Below are 21841 nucleotides of genomic sequence, written 5' to 3' on the forward strand. Positions count from 1 at the left end.
GGGAATACATACGTCCCTGCAAAGGTTATGCTTATATTCCGACTTCTTTCCTTCTGTCTATCTTGAACCAAATCCTCTTGGATCAGCACGTTTTTCAAACTAAAGAAAAACATGCTGCAGACACCAATCATTGACCGAGATGCCATCCCTGGCACCTTTACGCTCATAGATGAAAACCATGTCCTTACAACCCGCCATCTCGATTCTGGCGACCGCGACATTGTCCTGGTTCCTGAGCCTTCCGACGACCCAGATAATCCACTAAACTGGTCACCACGGCGAAAGCTATTGTCTACAGTCTGCGTCAGCGCGTAAGAACCTAAGACTACCTGACAAGTAAAGTGCAGCAGTTCTGAATGTCGCAGGTACACCCTGTTCGCGGGCATTGCTAGTGCAAATGTCTACTCGGTCCTGACCCAGCTGTCAGAAGAGACCAAGGTCTCGGTCAACACGCTGAATGAAGGAACAGGGTACATGTTTTTGCTGGCCGGCTGGGGACTGCTGTTCTGGCAGCCTCTGGCTCTGCAGTATGGGAAGCGGATCACGTATCTGCTTTCGCTTGCGGGAATGGTGGTGAGCTTGCATATCAATAGCAGTTTCTGACGGACTACTAAAGAGTGAATAGTGTACCAGTGCCTGGGGGTATGTCTTCTATTCCCTCTGGTCGAACCACGCTAAGGTTGACAGCCCTTATGTACAGAGCAACGGGGAGTGGATCGCTAGAAGTATCATCACGGGCTTCTTTCTAGCCCCAATCGAGGCTCTCCCGGAGGTGTCTGTCACCGATGTGGTATGTTTTGCAGCCTTATTCTCTTCGGTCAACTGACTATGTAGTACTTCACTCATGAACGCGGAACATACATGGGTCTGTACGCCTTCTTTTTAGCCGGAAGCAACTACTTTGCTCCCGTGATTTGCGGGTTCATCGCAGAGTACCATGGCTGGAGATGGGTGTTTTACTGGCCGGCAATATTCTGCGGCGCGGCTATGGTCGTTCTGTTTTTCCTCATGGAGGAGACGAACTATGCCCGGCAGAGACCTAGCATAGCTGACCGTGCAGTAGAGGTTTCTGCATCAGAGAATGACAACCGAAAGGATAATGAGAAGGACCCGATGCAGTCAACGCCGTCGACTCAAAGTCGAAGTGACCCAGAGGTTGGAGTGATGTATACCAAGAAGGCGTACATGCAGAAACTCTCCATCTTGGGGCCTCATCAGGCTAGGAATAACATGCTTCGTCGCACCTGGCAGACAGTTTATTACTTGAGTTGGCCGGTGATCTTCTACGCAGGGTGCGTACTCAGTGCTAATACTGAGCGAGGCTGACTTTTCCCAGATTCTCATACGGATCATACCTTATATGGTTCAATGTCTTGAATGCAACCGCTTCGTTGATTTTGGGTTCTGCGCCGTATGGCTTCAGGTACGCATTTTACCTGATAATCTGTAGCCCCAAACTAACCCTCCTAGCTCGTCAATGGTAGGCCTCAGCTATCTCGCATGCTGCCTTGGCGTCATTCTTGGGTGAGTAGCCCTAACTTCGATATCCTGTTTCCCAGCAGATCTAAGAGATAATAGATCCCTCTTCACTGGCCGCTTCAGCGACTACCTAACCATAAAGCTCGCGCGACGCAACGCCGGCGTCATGGAGGCCGAGCACCGCCTGTATCCCTTCTCCCTGTGCCTAATCCTGGTTCCTTCCTCGCTAATCCTCTGGGGAGTCGGTGCTGCACATGGCATTCACTGGTTCGGGCTACTGGTTGCGATGTGCCTGCTCGCAATCGCAAACACAGCCGGAATTACTTTGAGCGTGAACTATCTTGTTGACAGTTATCGCGAGCTTAGCGGGGATGCAATGGCGACTGTTATACTGGTGCGTAATACCATGTCGTTTGCGATCGGGTACGGGATTACGCCCTGGGTTGAGCGGCTGGGGTACCGGGATTGTTTTGTCTCGGCGGCGTTTGTGGGCATGGCTTGTTCGGCTGTTTTCCTTGTCATGGTCAAGTGGGGGAAGGGGTGTAGAGTTAGGAGTCGCGAGAGGTATTGGGGTGTTGTGGAAGAGAATTGGGAGAGGGGTATGGGCGGGGGGCACTAGCTTGTTAGACTTGTTCTGGGAATGTTGTACACTAGTCATAAGTTAGGGTGGTGTAGGACTCGGTAATAGTGTGAATCCATGATTTGAAGGTTAACCTAATTAGCGTCTGCCATGAACTGATGACAGCTGGCTATAGAGCTGAATCAATAGGTCGGCTCTGACGAAGGTTGAAGAAGCGGACCGCCGGGTTGTGGCTTCCTAATACGGTACAGTTGAGGTTATTCAAATAGACACGCGCCTTAGTTTGACAGTCATAATCCAAGCTTGACACCTAGGCTGCTAAAAAGCCACCGTAATTCAGACATTCTTCGCAGCCCCATCACTTTGCCGCTTCAAGATAATGACCCCAGTCTCTCTGTGCGGTTTATGGCTTTTGTTGTGGAGAATTTGGATATGATATCGAAAGCCGGGGCTCAGGGTAATTTTCACCAACACCTAACATCAAACTTCAATCCTTAGTTACCCTCATTGCCGCACTGCCTGTATCCAGTCATGTTGTACCACCGCCAATCAACGCCGAGCTGCTACATTTCTCTTCAGCCTGACAATCTAGAGCATTGACGTGCCGGCGTCTGCGCTGCGGCTGCGGCTGGGTGGCTTTAGAGGAGTGTTGTGGGGGGTATGTGCGTCTATCGTTTGCATAGCCACTGCTGGTACTCTTAGATGACGTTCCAGTCGAGCTCAACCGTGCGTGGTATGGCCGGAATGGTGGCGTACCAGAACGGTCAATAGGATGCGCGGCTGTCTGAGACGAAGGAGTAGGTATCTTACTGTACACCATGACTTCAGATATCATTTGCTAACTGTATGGGCATTGCGCCTGGAAAAGCCGTCTGGTGACACGTGACGCAAAGCGCGTTTTGAATGCAAAGAATATAACTGCCCCGCGTATTCATCAACACAATCGCAACGCAAAAGGAACACCTTGCGAAACAGTTATGCCGAACCCAGCGCGAGAAGTGCCATCATTACACTTGCGGCAGCGATGTTATCCTCCCGTCTCAGCTCGCTCGCTCCGCCCACCAAACCAGATACGTACCTGTTCTGGCGGATATGCCTGCCCAACGGCAGGGCGTTACCGGTCGAACCAACGCACATGACATCGGGAAAGTGGATTGATGCAATATAAGACTTGCATTGCTTGGAGGTAGACACTCAATACAATGCCGCTTTCTGCGGTGGGAAGCAGGAGGATAATCAGTCCTCGAGGAGGGGGTCTGGCCGTTGCCCTGAAGGTTCCAAGAAAAGTAACTATCATGTCATCTTGACGGCTGTCCAGTTGTCCAGCTTCTACGGAGCACGCCACTGGTATACTTCAACTCGAACGGTACTGATTGCGGCAGTCTTGTTTGGCCAAAATGACGGCGAGATGAATCAGGTGCGCAGCTGGCAGGCATATAAGGCTGGGGATATTGCGTGATATCAGCACGATCATTATACTCGTTCAGACCTGGTCAAGCACACGATTATTCGCGAATGGGTGATCATATAGCCGACTGCTTGGAACTGCTCTAACACAACTAGACACTGATCATATAGATCATGTCCACTTCCAGGAAGAAAGACGTGCTTCCTCGCCAACCAGATTGAAAAACTTACCCTAGCCCCAGCGAGAAAAGAACCCCCGAGACCCATTTTTGGACATTCTTCTGGACCCGGCAGCCTCTGTTCGCGCCATATGCAGGCGCCTATCTGATAATGACCTCCTGGGGCTCTTTGGTCGTTATTGTGAGCAATATACAAGCACCAGGCACCTTCGAATAGATATTTAGCCTTGACATCTGCTGCGCTAATATGATCCGCACGTTTCGCATCTTTATTTACCGTCATAGGGCTTTTCCGGACCCATAGGCAACTTAGTAGTTCATTGTTGCTATCCGTATAGTTGCGCCACCGGACTCAGAAATTCCTCGAGGAGCGGCAAACTCTAGCAGACTGTCTATACAACCCTGCCCTGTCTGGCGTGGACAGTTGAATTCCAGCATGAAAGACGAGGTGCCAGAAGGGGTTTTGCATAAACCTAGCCCTAAAACATGAATTATCCCCATTTTCACTTTCATAACTAGTCGACTAGATAAATACTCCCATCCTCCTTATATCCAATCTCCCGTACCTTAACATTCCTCAAATGACTCTGTCCCCCCGAAATCTCGCAATCATGATAAAACAGCCACCAGCGCCCTTCAAACTCCGCAATCGAGTGGTGCGTCGTCCACCCTAGCACAGGCTCTAGTATTCGTCCCCGGTACGTGAACGGGCCCCAAGGTGAAGACCCAGTTGCATACACAAGGTAGTGCGTGTCGCCAGTCGAGTAGGAAAAGTAGTAAACGCCTTTGTACTTATGCATCCAGGAGGCTTCAAAGAAGCGTCTATCGTGGTCATCCCCCGCTAGCGGCTGCCCAGACTCGTCAAGAATGACCAAAGGACGAACGGGGGACGCAAGCTCTGTCATTGAGCGCGAGAGTTTCGCGACGAGAGGCTCGCGCGCTGGAGCTCCTGGTCCAGTCGGTTCCTTCGCATCTTTGTCGTAGACCCATCCCTCCCCTCCTTCCTCTCCATCCTCGCTCCTCACCCACTTCTCCAATTGGCCCCCCCATAGCCCTCCAAAATAGATGTACGCTTCCTTCCCATCTCCGTCTTGATCTTCATGCCCATCTCTGACATCCTCCACAAAAACAGCCGGATCAACACTAAAAGTCCCCTTCAACCAAGTCTCCTCCGCAACAAAAGGCCCGTCCGGCGCATTCCCAACCGCGACCCCAATACGAAACAACCCTTCATGGTCCCTTGCGGGGAAATACAGATAATACTTCCCATTCCGCTCCGCCGCATCAGGGGCCCAGAGTTGCTTCGAAGCCCAAGGAACCTGCTCAGTTTTCAGGACGGGGCCGTGGTCTTTGACCTCCACTTTCACATTCTCTGTGGAGGTAGAGGTGAGGGGAGCTAGAGTGTCGATGGAGAAAACGTGATAATCGGCCATGTCGTATTGGTCGCCATTGTCGTTGAAAGGGATGGAAGATTCGCGGTCATGGGAGGGGTAGATGTAGAGCTTTTGGTTGAAGACGTGGGCTGAGGGGTCGGCTGTGTAGAGGTGCGAGATCAAAGGTTTGGGGTTAGACTGAGGCATTTTGGTGATGTTGATTAATTGAACGTGAACTTGACTGGCTTAAATTTTCGATATGCCACAATATGAGTGGTATGGATACGTTGATGAGGGAGGATCTATCCTGATTATATGAATACTTGTAGATGTGTGATCTTGACTTAGAATATTGATGGCAATGGCCGCCTATTTATCCGCCGGCTAAAGTACAAGGTGCTGGGCATTTCCAATTTCCGTAGATTGGAGCTCGTGGATAAATGAGGAAAAAGTCCTGAAGGGGAACGGAGTTCCTTCCACCTCCCAGGAAATCTACGGCCTAGTCTAGCCTGGAGATTTGTCGGGGTAAGGATGAGATTTCTCATAGGTTGATTTACTATGGAGTAGACTTGGCCCGGCCAGATTAGGCCGGAAACATTACAGAAGGCATTGCCCGGTATGGGGTGAACGGGTTAAATATGCCTAGGATACCTCTTCAAATATATCCAAACTAAGACTACGAGTCCTCAATAAATTGTTATAGGGCTAGTCCAGCCAGATGCCCAGCTTCCAAAATATAGATCTCATATCATATCAACCGGCCTCCCAGACGGGCCATAAAAGCCTGATAACATATTTATCAAGTAGAATGGATCAAAGTCTGTTCAAAGTCTGTTTGGACAAGGAGTCAAACATTATCCAACCCATCCATGAACATATAACTCTCCTCCACGTTCCTCATCTGCACTGCCAATGCATTCCTATACCTCCTTTCCCAATCCCTCTCAACCTGCTCAACCACACTCCCCTCATCGCTCCGCGTCTTGACCGGACTCTCACAGCCCTTTAGCCCGATGAATCTTCCAAACCGTCTCCTTTTAACTTCTGTATCTACGCCCAGATCCCGCAGGAAGCCATTGGTTGCAAGCCACGGCTTGATAGGAAGTGGATACAGGAAGGTCTCGCGCCTCGGCGGATACACTTGGTGAAAGTGAAGTGCTAGTGCATCGAGCTGCGCTGATGTCAAAAGGTTGAAAGCGAGAACTGATTTGGGAAAGTATGGGTGTATGAGGCCCGTTGAGTACGAGACAAGCGGGTGGAGCTTGCGCGCGAGGTGGGCGATTTTGTTTTGAAATTCGGGGTGAAATTCTAAGACTGAGTTTGAAGCTGATTGACTCGGTCCGTCATAGCTAAGTTCAAGTCCAAGATCAAATCCGGATTGCTGCAGATAGGACGTGATTTGTTGCACCTGGCGCCTTTGCTGTCGGCGCTGGAGGCGGCGGCGGAGCCGTTGCTGGCGTTCTTGCGTATGGTACTGGCGCAGCCGTGCCTCAATACGCCGTGTGCAATCTTCAATTCCCTGTCTGACTGCTTCGAGGCGGTTGAGGCCTTCTGATAACGTATCCTGGTGTTTTGGGTCTCTGTGGATGTGCTGGCCGATAGCCAGCCACCGGTTTCGGGTGTTGGATACAATCCGCTTCGCCTGTTGTGCTAGTCGTGTAATCTCGCCACGTCCTTGCAATAATTTTCGGATTTCTTCAGCTTCGCACCGGGAATTTCTGGGATGTTCGATCATATGGTCTATGGCCGCGGCTGCAGTAGGCAATTCCCTTGATTCCCCTGCAGAACTAGGTGGGCACCAGCTTTGGGGTTCTAATTTGGGCTGCCCTTCCTGTTGTTCTATTTCGATTTGCTCCGCTCGGTGCAGTCTTTCTCCCATGATCTCCGACTCGATCGGTGACTGCTGGGCGTTCTCAAGCATCTCATCTATATGGTCAGGTAGAGGCAATCCGTTCGGCTCGTCTCGAGACGGGGACAACGTTGGGGTCCGGGGCGGTATTGGGTGTGATTCCGGACAGTGGCTAAACTTGTCCTTCTTGTGGTTATCCATCGTTATGTTAGTCCTGGTAAGATATATAGTAGTGTAGGTGAGCGTGAAGGGTTTCCAGAAGTTCCAGAACCTGCAATGAACTGAGGGTGCTAATGACAAATGCGGCGGTTGAGTTATCAGATATAGAGAGAGTAATGGGTCTGATTAGATGACGAGGCAAAAGATTATAAGCAGCATAACAAACGTGGCAAAGCCTGCGCTGGAACAATTCGCCTTTGTGACCGAAAACACAATGCAACAGCCCCAAGTCAGTTCCCGACTCCGATTCTTGACTGGATTGAGCAGTTGAGGAGTCGAACAAAGAAATGAAACACAGACAGAAACTATCCATTGTCGCCAAAATAGACCAGCATAAACAAAACGTCTGCTCAAATATGTCTGCGGCTCCAGATATCCCTGAGGCCAATCTTATACATGTTTCAATTTGAAAGGCTGACTTTCGCCAGACGGTTCTGGAGCGCCACCTTTTCATTACCTGAAAACTGCTCGAAGCGCTCGGAGGCGGCAGGGAGACCGACATGCTTGTTGATCCAGTTGAAAATAGTATAATGCCACATCAGTGCATTTTCCGGGTTAAGGACCCAGTGATTCTCGTCTGGGAATGTCAAGAAAGCGCTGTCAATACCCTTCATCTGCAGCACGTTAAACGCCGAGAGGCCTTCGGCTATCGTCAGCCGATAATCCTTCTCATTGTGGATGATGAGGTGTGGCGTCTGCCACTTATCCAGGTGACGAGAAGGATCCCATTGTGCCCAGTTCTCAGGAACTATCCACTGCACGCCCTTAAGATCGTGCAAAGGAAAATACAGCTCTTCGGTGGCAAGCAGGGAGGTCGTGCTGAAAACGCCATCGTGCGTCACAAGAGCTCTGAATCGTCGTCCGAGCGGTTGGCCTTGAATCCAGTTCATCATGTAGCCACCGTAGGATGCGCCCAGAGCCACAGCGCGGTTCGTGTCGACGTACTTCAGGTTTTTCTCGATATAGTCGAAGCCCTTCTCGAGATCAATATAGGGTAACCCGCCCCAGGACCCGCGAATTGCATCAGTGAATTCCTGCCCATAACCGGTGCTGCCTCGCGGGTTCGGCGTTATGACAACATATCCTTGCTCAGCAAAAACCGCAGGGTTCCACCTCGTACTCCATTGATCATTCCATGCGCCTTGCGGGCCGCCATGAACCAGAAATGCCAGAGGGTACTTGGAACCTGGTCTAAAGTTGGACGGCTTCACCACCCACGCGTGGATCGGGGTGTCTTCTGCCCCTCTGTACCAAATTTCGTCCACCTGAGCTGCCGAAAGACCAAAAGCAGCTCCGCCATGGCCAATGGAAGAGATGACATGGGCATCAGCAGGGTTCGCGGGGTCAACCACAGTCCATATGCTGTTGTCTACTAAGCTGTTACTGGAGATTAGTAGGTGGGAGGATTTAGATGTGACAGGGTGGACGTCTGTCACATAGCCGGAACTTGTGATTTTTTTGAGCATATTTGGCGTCGAGTGACGAATGTTGGCGACAGGGAGCCGAAAAAGCACCCCACGTCCGTACTCCTCCGCCTGGATGTAAAGATAATTGTCATCGTTGGAGAATGTCAGCCCTGAAGGACTGAGATTCCAGAGCCCTTTGCCATTTGCCGATGCAAATGCTTCAATCATCTCGCCACTCCAAGGATTAGGAACGTAGAGAATCCGGTTTTTATCCGACTCATACCCGTCCTGGCGCATCGCCAAAACAGCAATGGAGCTACCGTCAGACGAAAGCACGGGGGATGACATGGCACCTTCCAGACCCTGAACTCGACATATCCTGCTCTCAACAGCGCTCACGCCGGTCCACGAAAACATAGGACAGTAATAGCACGAGCATGCCGTATGCAAAGCGGGATTAACATCAGGATCTCGCGCCACAAACACAATCGCCGAAGGACTGACCGCAAAATCGCCTCCTCCTCCAAATGGTGGGATTGGCGACTCAACACCGGTAAGCCCACAGACAGCGATCAAATTCGTAATCCCTGAAACGGAATACTTTCCCGCCTGTCGAGTAGCGGGCGACAGAGGAGCACGCTGGAGCAAGCCAAAGAAGATAGCATTCCTCTGAGGCTCAATGTACGAATCCCAATGCCTCACAAAGAGCGAGGTATATAGCTTGCCGGTGCTGTGAGGCGCCTTGGCGTCCTGAGGATTGTATAGGGTTCCGTCAGGGTTGGATTTGCCAGCTACAGCGAAGCCAATTTTGCCTGACTCGATAACAGTGACTTTAAGGTCTGACACTGGACCAGGTACTGTGCCCGCAGTATAGGTCCGATCCGCCTGTCGAGCATCTCCGATGATCAAACTTGTGTTTCCATTCCCCTTTGACTTTAACCAAATCAGCTGGTCAGTATTGTCAATCCATTGCGGAGAGCTGGCGCCAGGATCATTTGTGATAAGCGCAGATCGACCGGTCTTAAGGTCCAACACACGAATCTCATTCGTCTTGGAATGGGATTCGAACGAATATGTTGTCTGGGTATAAACGGCGAGCGTTCCAGTCGAATTAGGCACGGCCCCGGACCGTCGAGGTGCTCCGAGAAGTACCCTAATAATCAGCAAACGAAAGACGGATGGAAGGGCTCTAGTTGGACCCGAAAAAAGGCCTTACTCTGGCGTAAATTTCATGGATCGGATGGTCATGTCACTCCGCAGGAACGATAACAGACGATAAGTTAATAAACCCAGGATCAGGCAATTCAAAGAGGGAGAAAATAATCGTAGGAATAATAATAGCTGCAAGTTTGCACTCCGCGATAGAAGGGAGGATACTGAAAAAGAGGGAGATGGATGAGATGGCGATGGCGAATTTAAAGATGAATACCTTGCTGGTGACTCGGTGAGGGGAAGAGGTGGAGGCTGGGGCCTAGGACGGGAAGATCTCCAAAGTCATCAACAGCATTCCACGACAGATAACACAAGGCCATGTTTGTCCTGTATATCGCAGGTCTAGTCATCCGTATAATTACAATAATCTGATGCAGTAAATCCCCAAACAAAAAAAAGCTTGTTCCTCATCACTCCTCTTCCTCACTCTCATCCTCCTCCATACCTTCAGCAGCCCTGACCGTAAATGTGGGAGCCTGGTCCACGCCAACATAGCTGTCACACATTAAGTATAGCGTCAGCTCATGTTCACCAGGCGTAGGCACGGTGTAGTCCAGGCGCAGCTCCAGTTTGCGACCGATAGTGACACGCTTAATCGCAAGTAGATTCCTCGTCTTCTCGTCGCCAACAACCAACCACCAGTTCTCCATCTTTTGGCCGGGGTAGAAAGGCGCGTGCACTGTCGTGTCAAACTCTTCATCCTCATCCACCTCCCGCTCAACCTTGATTTTGAGGTACGCAGGTTCACCGGCAGTAATGTTTTCCGGGTCCTCGACCTCAAAGTCGAGTTCTAGGATAGGGTACTTGTTGTTGGTGAACGCAGCTGCCTGCGCCAATTGTTTGTTGTCGAGGTTGAGACGCTTAACTAGGGTATTGTAATCTTTGTTCTCGGACGGGTCCATCGCATCCATGAACTCGAAGATATCGTTGATACTAATCATGCAAATGTTAGAACGAGTTTTAGCATATAAAGCAGGAGTAACATACTTATACTCATTGGCAACCTTGATGGCTTCAGGGCCAAAATGAGGAATTTGCTTGAGAGGGCTATCACGATCCCACATAGCCTGAACCACCATCTGCGACATTTCCATGGCATTCATGGCGTTCATGTGGCCTTCCGAGGCGAGGATGTCCACACAAGCACTGAGAAGGTTAAGGGCCTTGCTAACAATAACTTCTTGGTCTTTCGCCAGATCAATAGGCAGCTGCATGCGCGAAAAGTGAGCTTGAAGCAGCACAAAGGATTTGAAGTGCGGTGAGTCGAAGGCGACCTGTGACGTTTTGACAGGGACGCGGTCATACACTCGGCGAAGGATGTGTTCTTCGTGGCGGCGCATCTGGACAGACTCAAATTCGGTCGCCGCTGTGACAATCTCCAAAATGCCCTTGAGTTTCGTTCGGGCAGACAGAGAAAGGAGGAAGGTCTGCATGGTGATGTATGAAATGTTGTAGTACGCGCCGATCGATGCAGCGTTCAGAGGTGAAACACTGTCATCCTCTTCATCCAGATCAATGATCTTGGCCTCAGACAGCTCCTTCAAGGTGTTCTCTACCAACTCAGAAAGGAATGTACTCAGACCCTCGTGGCTTATATCCGTGAGACCATAGAAGCTGGGGTTGGCTAGAAGGCGGCGGTAAAAGTAAGTGTACGTCAACCAGTCAACGGAATCTTGAGTGGAGGCAATTGTCCCCTGGCTGATCTCGGTAACGAAGGCATCGTGCATGTAGAGCTGTAAGTGACTCTCCACCGGCAACGCCTCGTTGAGGAACTTCTTATAGTACTCGCGTTTGACCGTCGGGACCATAAGAACACCTCGGCCAACTTTGTCCTGACCGGGGCGAGAAGCCTTGCCGAACATTTGGAGAATCTCGCTTATTGGGTAGTCGATATAGCGATGCTCACGGCCCTCGAAGAACTGAGTGCCCATGACAACCACAAGGTGTCCGGTGAGGTTGAGTTCCCAGCAGACATCTCGTGAGGCGATGACAACTTGGATTGCACCGATGTTGTAGAGATGGGAAACAATGCGCTTGTCAGTCTGACTCAAAGCCTCATGGTAGTACCCAATACCATGTGAGAGCGACTCCGCCAGGGTACGCTCATGGACGCGGCCAAGTAACGGTTGCAGCTCCTCGATGTCGGCATGAAGGAACCGGTCTTCGTCGTCGTCAATAGAACATGCTGTCAAAAGATCAATGGCAGTAGCGCGGGTTTGCTTCCGGTTAGGCACAAAGATGAGAGCGGGTTTATCTGCAGACAGCTGCAGGATCGAGAGATATGCTGGTCTTGCCATTGCCAACATCAATGAAGGGAAATGCGGTATGCTGAAAGACTGGATGTGGAGTTCCAAGGGTACTGGCCGGGCATGGGGACTAAAGTTGTAGATAGTGTGCTTGCTAGCGCCAATCCACTCTCCGATATCCCGAGCATTGGAGAGAGGAACGCTTAGACCGACGATCCGCATGCCGCTCTCGGTCTGGAGCGCAATGGAATGCATGCGCGAGACCACAACTTCGTAGACATACCCACCGTAACCACCGAGCATGTGCAGCTCATCAGCAACAAACAGCTCCACAGCGCGCACATTCTTGCGCTTCTGCCATTGTCTGGAAAGCACATCCCATTGGGTGGGCGTAGCAAGAACAAGATCTGAACCGGCGAGGATCTTGAGATCGGCTGTCATCTCCCCAGTCAGCTTGGCAATACTCTTACCACCAGCCAAGCCGCTCAGCCGCTTTTTCCAGTCCTCAAGGCGGCTGTCAATAAGCTCCTGGAATGGAGCAACGTAGACTGCGCGGCCACTGTCTTCCTTGGCCCAATGACGCAAAATCGCCAATTCCGCGCAGACCGTCTTACCACTGCCCGTGGGAGCGCCGATAAAAACATTGTCGTCGCTTTCGAAGAGAGTCTTGAACGTTTGCGTTTGAATCTTGTTAAAGTATTCCCAATCAGGGTATAACCGCTGGTACTCATCACGCTTGAGAGCCTTCACAGGGGCCCGTTGCATATCGAGCAAAGGAGTATGGGGAGGGAATCTCTCCGGAAGGATTAGTTTCTGGAAAGACACGGCGATGCGAGTTTCCGAATGCATCCAGCGGTCAGATACAAGGGAGATGAAATAGTTGGGGGGCATGGGCTCCGTGATGGGAACAGTGAACTCGACAAGATGCTCGTTCATCTCCGACTCGGCGTAGTCCTTGCGCAGAACGAATTGATCATGGAACAAGATCTCTTCGCCGTCGCAATCCTCAACCATGATCCAGAAGTCCTGGGCCGTACCATGCAGTTCTTCGTCCCAGACAAAGTTGGGAGTGATCGTCAATTCAACCCTTAGCATGGAGCGAGTGATGGGTTGAACCTGGGCCTGGACCTCCAAGCGAGGAAATTTGGAAACTAGGTCACAGACAGTTTTGCCCGCTCGGGGCATGCCCAAAAGTTCACCCATGCGCGGAGGGTCCAGATCAAAATAGCTGCCCCAAGGCACGTCGATTCGCTCGGACTTTTGGAGGATATCCCTAGGGCATCGCGGGAACTGGCGCAAGGGGCTCATGGTAGGCCACATACGCCTTTCAGCCATCTTGCAAAGATCAAGGGCATTTTTAGCTACCGACGCCCAACCGCGCCGTAAGCATATTTCAAACAGGGCACGGAGGATACGGCCAGCTGATTGGGTCACATAGACCAAGTCCGCCATCAGGGCAAGACCCTCCAGCTTAAGTCGGGAGATGTACGCCTGCAGCAAAACGTTGATCTTGGCGTGAGGCTCGTCGATACCCTCTTTAACTGGAACAGGCACACGGCCAAGCATCTTCGCCAGTTCGAGTTTCTCATCTTGACGGACCGGAATGTACTTGAACTCATCGCTAAGAGCGAAGATTCGAAATAGCTCAATGTTTCCGATGGATGGTTGGAGATGCTGGTTGTATGTCAACATGGAGTTGTGGCCGATATAATAGTGTGACGCGATCCGCCCCAGCTCTGTAGACTGTAACCGTCCAGTCTTTTTGTCATACTTAACCAATCCAGCCTTTTCCAGGAGCACCGCCGCAGAGTGCACAAGATCAACACGCTTCTGCTCAAGAGCGTCATCGTTTTCGTAGTCAGCACCGACGCTGTATAGACCAGGAGAGCGCAGCATGCGCACAAACAGATACGTATAGCCAAGCCAGTCGACTCCCTCGTCTCGTGTTCGGATGTTTCCGAGCACAATCTCTGCGTTCATGTTGTCTGCAAGTTTGCTCACAAGCTGGCTCTCAATGGGCAATTGTTGATTCATGAGTGAGAGGTAATATTGGATTTCAGCTTGAGTGGTAATGATAATACCTTCACCATACGTATCATACTGAGGTCGTCCGGCTCGTCCCAGCATCTGGAGGACATCTTGAGGACTCAACTCGACCCAGCTACCTTTCTCGGGAGAGTAGACCTGTGTTCCTTTGATGATAACAGTATGCGCGGGCAGGTTCACACCCCACGCCAGGGTCGCTGTACAAACAAGAACCTGGATACTGCCATCTTTGAAGAGCGCCTGGACCGAGTCACGATCCGCAAGACTTAGACCAGCGTGGTGAATACCGAAGCCGTAAGGCAGGATATCCTTAAGGGCGGCGTCATTGACGGATTCAGCCTCTTCGGCAAGAATAGCTCTGCTTGCAGAGTCACTCTTCAGAATCTGACCTATTGTCTCCATCTCAAGAGCCTTGTCTCGGAGATATTTAGCGGTCTTTGCTGTCTCTTTCCGAGAATGAACGAAGATGAGCATCTGGTTCCGATTTTGCCCCACGTGCTCAATTACCTTATTGTAGCAAATGTCGTTCATAATTTTCAGTTGCTTGATGGGCTTCTTGTCCGTGACACCAATGAATTCTTGTTTTAGAGGGCATGGTCGGTAAGACCCGTCAAAGTGGAACAAACCCTTGGCGGGATCAACACGAAGGAAGCTTGCGACATCGCGGTAATTAGGGAGTGTTGCACTGAGACCGACAATTCGGACGGCATCGCCGGTTTGTTCGACTTGACGGATGGTCCTGCTGACAATACTTTCAATGACAGGTCCACGCTCATCGTGAAGAAGATGGATCTCATCAATGATGATTAGACGAACGAGCTTGGTATAGCTCGTCTCTGACGCCTTTCGCGTTATAACGTCAAACTTTTCAGGGGTTGTGACAATGACCTGAGTCTCGGCGATTTGCTGCTTCGTAAGTTGACGGTCACCGGTCAATTCTGCAACCTTGATGCCGTAAGGAGCGAGACGCCTGCCGAAATTCTCAACTTGTTCTTGGACAAGAGCCTTCAAGGGGGAGATGTAGACTATTTTAAAGTCGTCAAGCATTATCTCTCCGGTTTGGGAGTTACGGTTCTTTCCAACCTCACGGAGTATGCTCAACATGGCCACATTGGTTTTTCCTGAGCCCGTAGGAGCGCAGACAAGCATGTTGCCATCATCCTGGAAAGCTGAGGGGTAACACTTGGTCTGGATCCGGTTGAGCTCCTTTGCATCCCCAAATCCGATACGCGCCCATTCAGGGAGTTCGGAGATTGCGACTTTCCTCTCTCCTGGCTCCTGCTTAGACTTTGGCTGCGGTACATGAATTTCCTCGTACCCCTTGAATGTCCGTTTCGTTGAACCCTGAGGCAATTTGACGTTGGGGTTTGTCATCAAATGGTTACCCTGATGAAATACAAGGTTTTCCAGGTTGATTAAGCGTTTGGGCTGGAGCCCTCTGACCAATCCACCGTCCGCGGTCTTCTTTTCCTCGGCAGCAGCAGGGGCCTTGGGCAGGTCGACGTCCATAAGATCCATCTTGATCCTCTTCTCGGGTCGACCCGAATCATTGTCACGAGAGACTGTCTTGCCGCGGATCTCGTCCAGTATACCGCGATGTCCGGCTTCGACCATCTCGCTCTCCACTAGATTACGAGCGTCGGCGTCTTCGGCCACACGCCGCCAGCGAGTGGTCCAGACAACCTTGTCCCTGTTCGTGACGAGCTTGGCAACAAGGTCCGGGAAGTCGTAATCAAAAAGCTCCATAAGGTCATTTTCTACATCGCGCAAAGACCTCGGCGAACCATCCTCTGTCTTGCCCTCCATGATCTCGAGGGCTTGGGTGGCTTTTTCTTGCTGGATATGCGCATCCGAGTAGGCGGCACCGATTTGGCGCTGTAACCAGTATGCATCAATGTCGCGAGCACTGACTATGAGACCTTTCTTTTGTTGCTCTCCGTCTGCAGATGCTCCGCCATCGATGACCATTTCTTCCGTGGGCAGATCCTCCGGAGCTTCTTTTGCCGCGCCCTCGCCGCTGTCAGATTCTTGCTGTTCTTCATCTTCATCATCCGACTCGTCTTCGTCATGTATCTCGTCCATAGTACCCATGCGGTCTTCATCCTCGTCTTCGTCGAAGACCACGGCGACACCTTGTCGTTCATCGAGTTCGGCCTCATCTTCTCCAGTAACGCCGTCACCCATTTCCTCGTCCTCATCTTGCGCATCGTAGTCTGTAATCTTTTTGCCTAAATTGACAAGCTCATTAAACTCCTTGGGGTCTAACGACGTGCCAAGTAAATCGTCAATTTCCCTCTTTTTATCAAAGTCCTTCATTTCCTCATCTTTTAAGACCTCCAACACCGCATCGGCAGCACTCCGAACAACTTCGTGTGAAACATCGCCGAGCCGGCTTGCGGTCAATGTGAGGATTAGGTCGTACGTAGCCCGCGTGGCCGGTGTACGAGGGCGATATTTGAGGCCTTCAATCAAAGCATCGGCCGCGGATAGTATTCCTTGGCCGCGTAGTTGGGCAGGTTGACCCTTCTGTCGTTTCTTCTGCTCACGCGCAAGGACATCCTCGCCCTCTCGAATGGCACCCCGCTCAATGTCAACCGGACCAACAGCTTTCTTCTTGGACTTCGGTGCGTCATCGCGCGCTATCCTCGAGCCCATTTCCCGAATGCTTATACGACCTGCGAGTGATTCTGGGTCTCCGGTGGCCTCATCGTTGACGCGGGATATGAAACGACGGTCCGCCTGGAGAACCAGGTTGGACATCGCCGAGTATTTGTACTGTGAAATGTTTTGGTCTGCCATCTTGACAACTGACGATGGAAAACTAAATTATATAGAAGGTGACCGTTTAAATCGTCACTGGCTCAATGGAGCTCAGGCTCAGGAATCGGCGGCGCGTCGAGACACCTGCGAATGGAGATGAATTCTGTGGCAAAGTTGAGATTCGTGAGTCTGCACAAACCTGGACCATCGTCCTGCAGCAAGTAACTAGTTCAGTTGTCACGCTGCGAGCTCCTGCTAATGGTTGAAGGAGAAAGAGTGGTAGCGTTGAAGCTTTCGGAAGAATGATGGAAGTGAGTCGCAGATTTCGGTGGCCCAAGGACGGAAGGTTTGGCGGTTGCGGCCTTAATGGTAAGGCATACAGCGCCTTTTCTGCCGGACAAGCAGCAACACTGGGCCAGGAACTACTCCCTTTTGTCAGAAGTATCCTCAGTTACTATAAGACATGCCAGTTAATGGGTCTCGCTTACCTTACTTAGTTCAGTCGCAGGCTCGATCTCTGGCTCGTCCAAATACTATCCTTCCCTATCGCTGCCTTGTGCACAGGACGATATGCCATCATGCTCAACCGCGACGCGTCGCAGCTCCGCAGCTCACCACGGTCTTCCACAACCAGCGACGGTCAGCTAAAACAAAGTCCACGGTAAAACTCAAGGACCTTCCTCAAGGCGCGGTAAAATTGGAGCCATATCAAGATGTTGTGGAGGATACGCCCCGATATCCAACGGTTGTTCAGGGACACCGCAATAACATGCAAAAGTTCAAGAACTGTGTTGTCCTAACTAGGGTTGGAGGCTTTTACGAGGTACTCACCTATCGCTTATGGTCTGAAACATACTGACTATGTAGCTCTATTTTGAACAAGCCGAGGAACTTGCCCCGTTACTCAATTTAAAGCTTGCGACCAAAAAAACCAGTGCCGGTCCTGTTCCTATGGCCGGCTTCCCATTCTTCCAGCTAGATCGCTTCCTCAAGATTCTCGTCCAGGATCTGAATAAATTTGTTGCGATTAGTGAAGAATTTGCCATTAGCGCAGAGGAGAAAGCTCGGTCCGGTATGCTTTTTGACAGAAAAGTAGCGCGGGTCATCACGCCAGGCACCCTGATCGATGAGAAGTTCATGGATCCGTCTGAAAACAACTTCCTAATGGCAATCTATCTCAACCCGTCAGATCTGGGGATGCACGCCAGAGGCAGCGACGAATCCTCTTATCAGCATATACTTACGTCCGCCTCGCAGAATGTCGGCTTGGCCTGGCTGGACCTCTCCACGGGCGATTTCTACACTCAATCTACTACAGCACAGATGCTTCCATCTGCAATCGCAAGGATAGGTGCTCGAGAAATCCTCGTAGACCAACGTCTTCAGGATCTGGCCGGACAAGAGCTGCAGCTGCTTATCGGCCACGAACATCGGCTGATGACATGTTTCAGTTTCCCTGAAAAGATTTCGCCAGTTTCAGACTGGGCGTCTATGCTGGAAGCACCTCTTCCATCCACATCGATCGACGCCTTCAGCCAGGAGGAAGTTGCGGCGGGCTACAGTCTGCTAGAATACATCCGGGTCCAGTTGCAGGGTCTTAATCTAAAGCTGCAACCCCCTCGCCGCCGACATCTAAACGAATCTATGAGCATTGACCGTAACAGCTTGAGAGGGCTTGAAATACTAGAGTCAGCGCGCGACAGCTTCAAAGGCAGCCTACTACATGCAGTGCGTCGGACCTCCACCAAAAGCGGAGCGCGACTACTGCGAGATCGACTAACATCTCCGTCAACTTCATTACCTGTGATCAACGAACGTCTCGATCTGGTTTCTGTTTTTATTGAGGATAGTGAGATACGAAATGATCTAGTACAGCTGTTGAAACGCAGTTACGATGCCCAACGTTTGGTTCAGAAATTTACTCTTGGGAAGGGAGATGCAGATGATTTGATCTGCCTTTCAAAGTCTATAGAAGCCTCAAAGAATGTCAAGCGGCTATTATCGGCCGCGAGTAACGCAAGCTCAGAGTATTCTCGGAAATCACTTCAGAAAATGGTTGATCAACTCTATCTAGATGGGCCAACGCTATTGGCTGACAAGATCCTGTCCGCAATTGACGAAGAAGGGCTATTGCAGAAGCAGCGTATCGAGGAAGACACTGCAGCTGAAGCCGCTATTCTAGCCCAAGAGGTTACCCTCAATGAAGGCGCAGCGGCTGATCTTGCCAGTTTGCCAAAGAAAGTCCGGGAAAAGACCACTGAGCGCACAGCAACCGACGAATCCTCCCCTGACGAGACGTGGATTATGCGACGAGATGCAAGTCCTGCGCTGAAAGAACTCCACCGGACACTAGATGAGCTGCAGAATGAAAAATCGAAACTCGGCCAGTATCTTCGTGACTCCGTCGGATCCTCCGCCATCACGCTCAAATGGACGCCTGGTTTGGGACACATATGCCATGTCAAAGGCGCAAAAGTTTCCCAACAGCAGTTAGAAGACATAGGCGTGACGCGCAACGTCTCGTCAACAAAGTCAACCCGGTCCTTCTACCTCCCGGCTTGGACCGAACTCGGCGGCCGAATGGATCAAATAAAGGTCCAAATTCGGCAGGAGGAGCAAGCCATCTTCGAGCAGTTACGCCGCGAAGTTATCTTGAACCTGGTAAAGATTCGCCGCAACGCCTCAGTCATGGACGAACTCGATGTCGCTTGCTCATTTGCCACCCTCGCAGCCGAACAACAACTCGTGCGTCCCATCCTCACTGAAGGCACAAACTACAAGATCATCGGCGGCCGCCATCCAACCGTGAAACTCGGCCTTGAAGAACAAGGCCGCCGCTTCGTCAGCAATGACTGCTTCTTGGGCGAATCCGAGCGCATCTGGCTTATCACAGGCCCCAACATGGCCGGGAAAAGCACATTTCTGCGCCAAAACGCGCTTATCACCATCCTGGCGCAAGTGGGCTCCTTTGTGCCAGCTGACTACGCTGAGATCGGCATTGTCGATCAGATTTTCAGTCGTATCGGCGCAGCAGACGATCTCTTTCGCGATCAGTCAACGTTTATGGTCGAGATGCTGGAGACAGCTGCGATCCTCAAACAAGCGACGGCAAGGTCATTTGTGATCATGGATGAGGTTGGACGTGGGACGACGCCGGAGGATGGCACCGCGGTTAGTTTCGCATGCCTGCATCATTTGCATTATCGGAATCAATGCCGGACACTGTTTGCGACGCATTTCCACGGACTGGCTGATATGACGCAAGAGTTTCCTGCGCTGGGAAGGTATTGCACCGACGTTAAGGAGACGACTGAGGGGCGGTTTTCTTTTGTCCACAAGTTGCGGAAGGGCATAAATCGGGAGTCACATGCTCTGAAAGTTGCGCAGCTGGCGGGATTGCCTAGCGAGACGCTGGAGCTGGCGCGAAGCGTTCGTGATAGTATCCGCGGCGAAGCCTCTCGACTGACAACGGCCGCCTTTTCTTCTGCGTCATAATTTGCACTTTGATATATAATATACATATCCTGCGAACATAAGGGTGGACCCCCTCTTTCTTTAACCGCCATAATCTCCGATTGACTCGCAACTTTGTGTAAGTTTTACAGCTTCGCTTGCGCCCTCTGCTGCCTCTCACTCAGATCAACAACAATCCCCTCCCCAAAGCAAACCTCCTGACAATCCTCTGCCGCAACTCCATTGACAAACTGCGTGACCACAAAATCCACCTTACATTCACCCACAACTACCATTGGCGCATGCCAGGTCCCAGGCCCATACGTAACGGCGTGCTCCCCACTCGCCACAAATGCCCTGAGTTTACTCAGATTCGGTGGATCACGAATAGATACACTCTCTCCAGCTTCTGTCCGTGCCGTGGCGGTTTGGCCAAGTAGTGTTGGCGCCACGATGACTAGGTAGTACGCGCTTTTGTCATCCGAGCTTAGACCAAGCGGGGAGAATGTCTGCGAGGTATAGGGATGTCGTTCGAGGATTCCGACATCGAAAACAACCTTCTGCGCACCACCTACTTTACCCTCGCCGGTACTGGTGACGGCCCGCAGCGTCCTTGGAAAACAACTAAACATGCTCATCCTTGCCTCGGAGGGTTGGTTGCTGGGGCATTGAGATGGATAGTTATTGATTAGCGGCGATATAGGACTGTATTTCAGCGCGGAGAGCTGGTTTGCTGCCACAGGAAATGTCACGAGAGGGTGCTTGGGATGTGAGGAGAGAGGATTTGGGGCGGTTGTGACAGAGCGCGGAAGCGGGGGGATGACTGCGGTGCCGAAAGGTGCGAAAGCATCGCGGGTCAGAGGTTCTGGGGTGATGGATAGAGAAGGAGAAGCGAGAAGCGTGGGTGGTGGCATTTTCTCTAATTGTAAGGATGAATTGTTGTATTGAAAAGGAAACAGTAATGAGGTGGTGAGGGATGGTGTTCATATACCTAAGGTAGAGTGGAGTCGGTTGTTGGAGCTGTTCGGGAGTCGCCGATGGAAGCTCCATCTTCTGTCAACTACACGATACCTACTCTCCCAGCTACCTGAAATCGTCATCACCAGTCAAAATAACGGCCGCTGGTTCTACCAAAGGGAGAGTCTTCTTATTATTGCAGAACAAAGGGCTATCCAATAAACTGCAGACTAGCACTTCTAACACAACCACTTTCAATTGCCCACTGTCGTATTCATATCCTCCCGCCCAACTGTTCTGCTCCTCCTTCCATCTGACCACATATTATCGCTGCTCTTGAGATACAATATTTCTTTTAGAGGGGGCAAAGCAAGCATATGAACTTCCGAGAGACTTGAGCGCAGAAATATTGGTCTGGCCGTTCTCAGACGATCCAGTTTCGACAGGCTCTATGAAGGACTCTCCATCACATCCCCCGTCTTCATACGCCTCGTCAGCACTATCCCCAGACAGATCGGGCGGCGGCCCAAGGATAGAGCTGGAAGGTTAGTTCTCCGGGTAACCAGAGAGCTTTCTCTATCTCATGGATGCTGATGGGGCTTTTGCTTTGCGCAATATTATCATAACCTTACCAAGTGCGTCGATGCCATGAGTCACCGTGTTAACATTGGCTGC

General features: G+C 51.1%; 7 protein-coding genes across 7 annotated transcripts, besides 1 other annotated feature; 2 read left to right on the plus strand and 5 right to left on the minus strand.

Moving 5' to 3' along the window:
- Positions 1-21841: part of a sequence feature (contig 1.22 729..276296(1)) that runs on past both edges of the window.
- On the plus strand, positions 112-2098 carry ANIA_10207 (putative MFS transporter; the record flags this gene model as incomplete). Its single annotated transcript, XM_050612768.1, is given in 7 exon segments — positions 112-311; positions 366-573; positions 626-790; positions 835-1303; positions 1318-1423; positions 1471-1524; positions 1579-2098. The coding sequence occupies 7 exon segments, from the start codon at positions 112-114 to the stop codon at positions 2096-2098; spliced, it is 1722 nt and encodes a 573-aa protein (XP_050468648.1).
- On the minus strand, positions 3955-5454 carry ANIA_01477 (glycoside hydrolase family 43 protein; the record flags this gene model as incomplete). The annotated part of the gene is made up of 2 exons (XM_653989.2): positions 4181-5454; positions 3955-4124 (listed from the first exon to the last, which is right to left on the minus strand). The coding sequence occupies exons 1-2, from the start codon at positions 5223-5225 to the stop codon at positions 3955-3957; spliced, it is 1215 nt and encodes a 404-aa protein (XP_659081.1). The 5' UTR covers positions 5226-5454.
- On the minus strand, positions 5866-7068 carry ANIA_10199 (uncharacterized protein; the record flags this gene model as incomplete). Its single annotated transcript, XM_050612769.1, has 1 exon — positions 5866-7068. One exon carries the CDS (start codon positions 7066-7068, stop codon positions 5866-5868), a length of 1203 nt encoding a protein of 400 aa, XP_050468649.1.
- On the minus strand, positions 7146-9901 carry ANIA_10198 (oligopeptidase family protein). Its single transcript, XM_050612770.1, has 2 exons — positions 9709-9901; positions 7146-9645 (listed from the first exon to the last, which is right to left on the minus strand). The coding sequence occupies exons 1-2, from the start codon at positions 9738-9740 to the stop codon at positions 7488-7490; spliced, it is 2190 nt and encodes a 729-aa protein (XP_050468650.1). The 5' UTR covers positions 9741-9901; the 3' UTR covers positions 7146-7487.
- ANIA_10194 (ATP-dependent RNA helicase BRR2) lies at positions 9995-16795 on the minus strand (the record flags this gene model as incomplete). The annotated part of the gene is made up of 2 exons (XM_050612771.1): positions 9995-10637; positions 10692-16795. The coding sequence occupies 2 exons, from the start codon at positions 16793-16795 to the stop codon at positions 10115-10117; spliced, it is 6627 nt and encodes a 2208-aa protein (XP_050468651.1). The 3' UTR covers positions 9995-10114.
- On the plus strand, positions 17220-20251 carry ANIA_01479 (mismatch repair ATPase MSH1; the record flags this gene model as incomplete). The annotated part of the gene is made up of 3 exons (XM_653991.1): positions 17220-17579; positions 17624-18413; positions 18627-20251. The coding sequence occupies 3 exons, from the start codon at positions 17220-17222 to the stop codon at positions 20249-20251; spliced, it is 2775 nt and encodes a 924-aa protein (XP_659083.1).
- ANIA_01480 (ureidoglycolate hydrolase) lies at positions 20356-21123 on the minus strand (the record flags this gene model as incomplete). Its single annotated transcript, XM_653992.1, has 1 exon — positions 20356-21123. The coding sequence occupies one exon, from the start codon at positions 21121-21123 to the stop codon at positions 20356-20358; it is 768 nt and encodes a 255-aa protein (XP_659084.1).

The sequence above is a fragment of the Aspergillus nidulans genome, chromosome VII (genome assembly GCF_000011425.1).
Source record: "Aspergillus nidulans FGSC A4 chromosome VII".
In the NCBI taxonomy this organism is placed as follows: domain Eukaryota; kingdom Fungi; phylum Ascomycota; class Eurotiomycetes; order Eurotiales; family Aspergillaceae; genus Aspergillus; species Aspergillus nidulans.

Excerpts from the sequence above, each read along its gene's own strand:
- ANIA_10198 (XM_050612770.1), bottom strand. The coding sequence starts at position 9,740 with ATGACCATCCGATCCATGAAATTTACGCCAGA. Across the intron at positions 9,646-9,708 it reads TCCATGAAATTTACGCCAGA|GGTACTTCTCGGAGCACCTC; the intron begins GTAAGGCCTTTT and ends GCTGATTATTAG.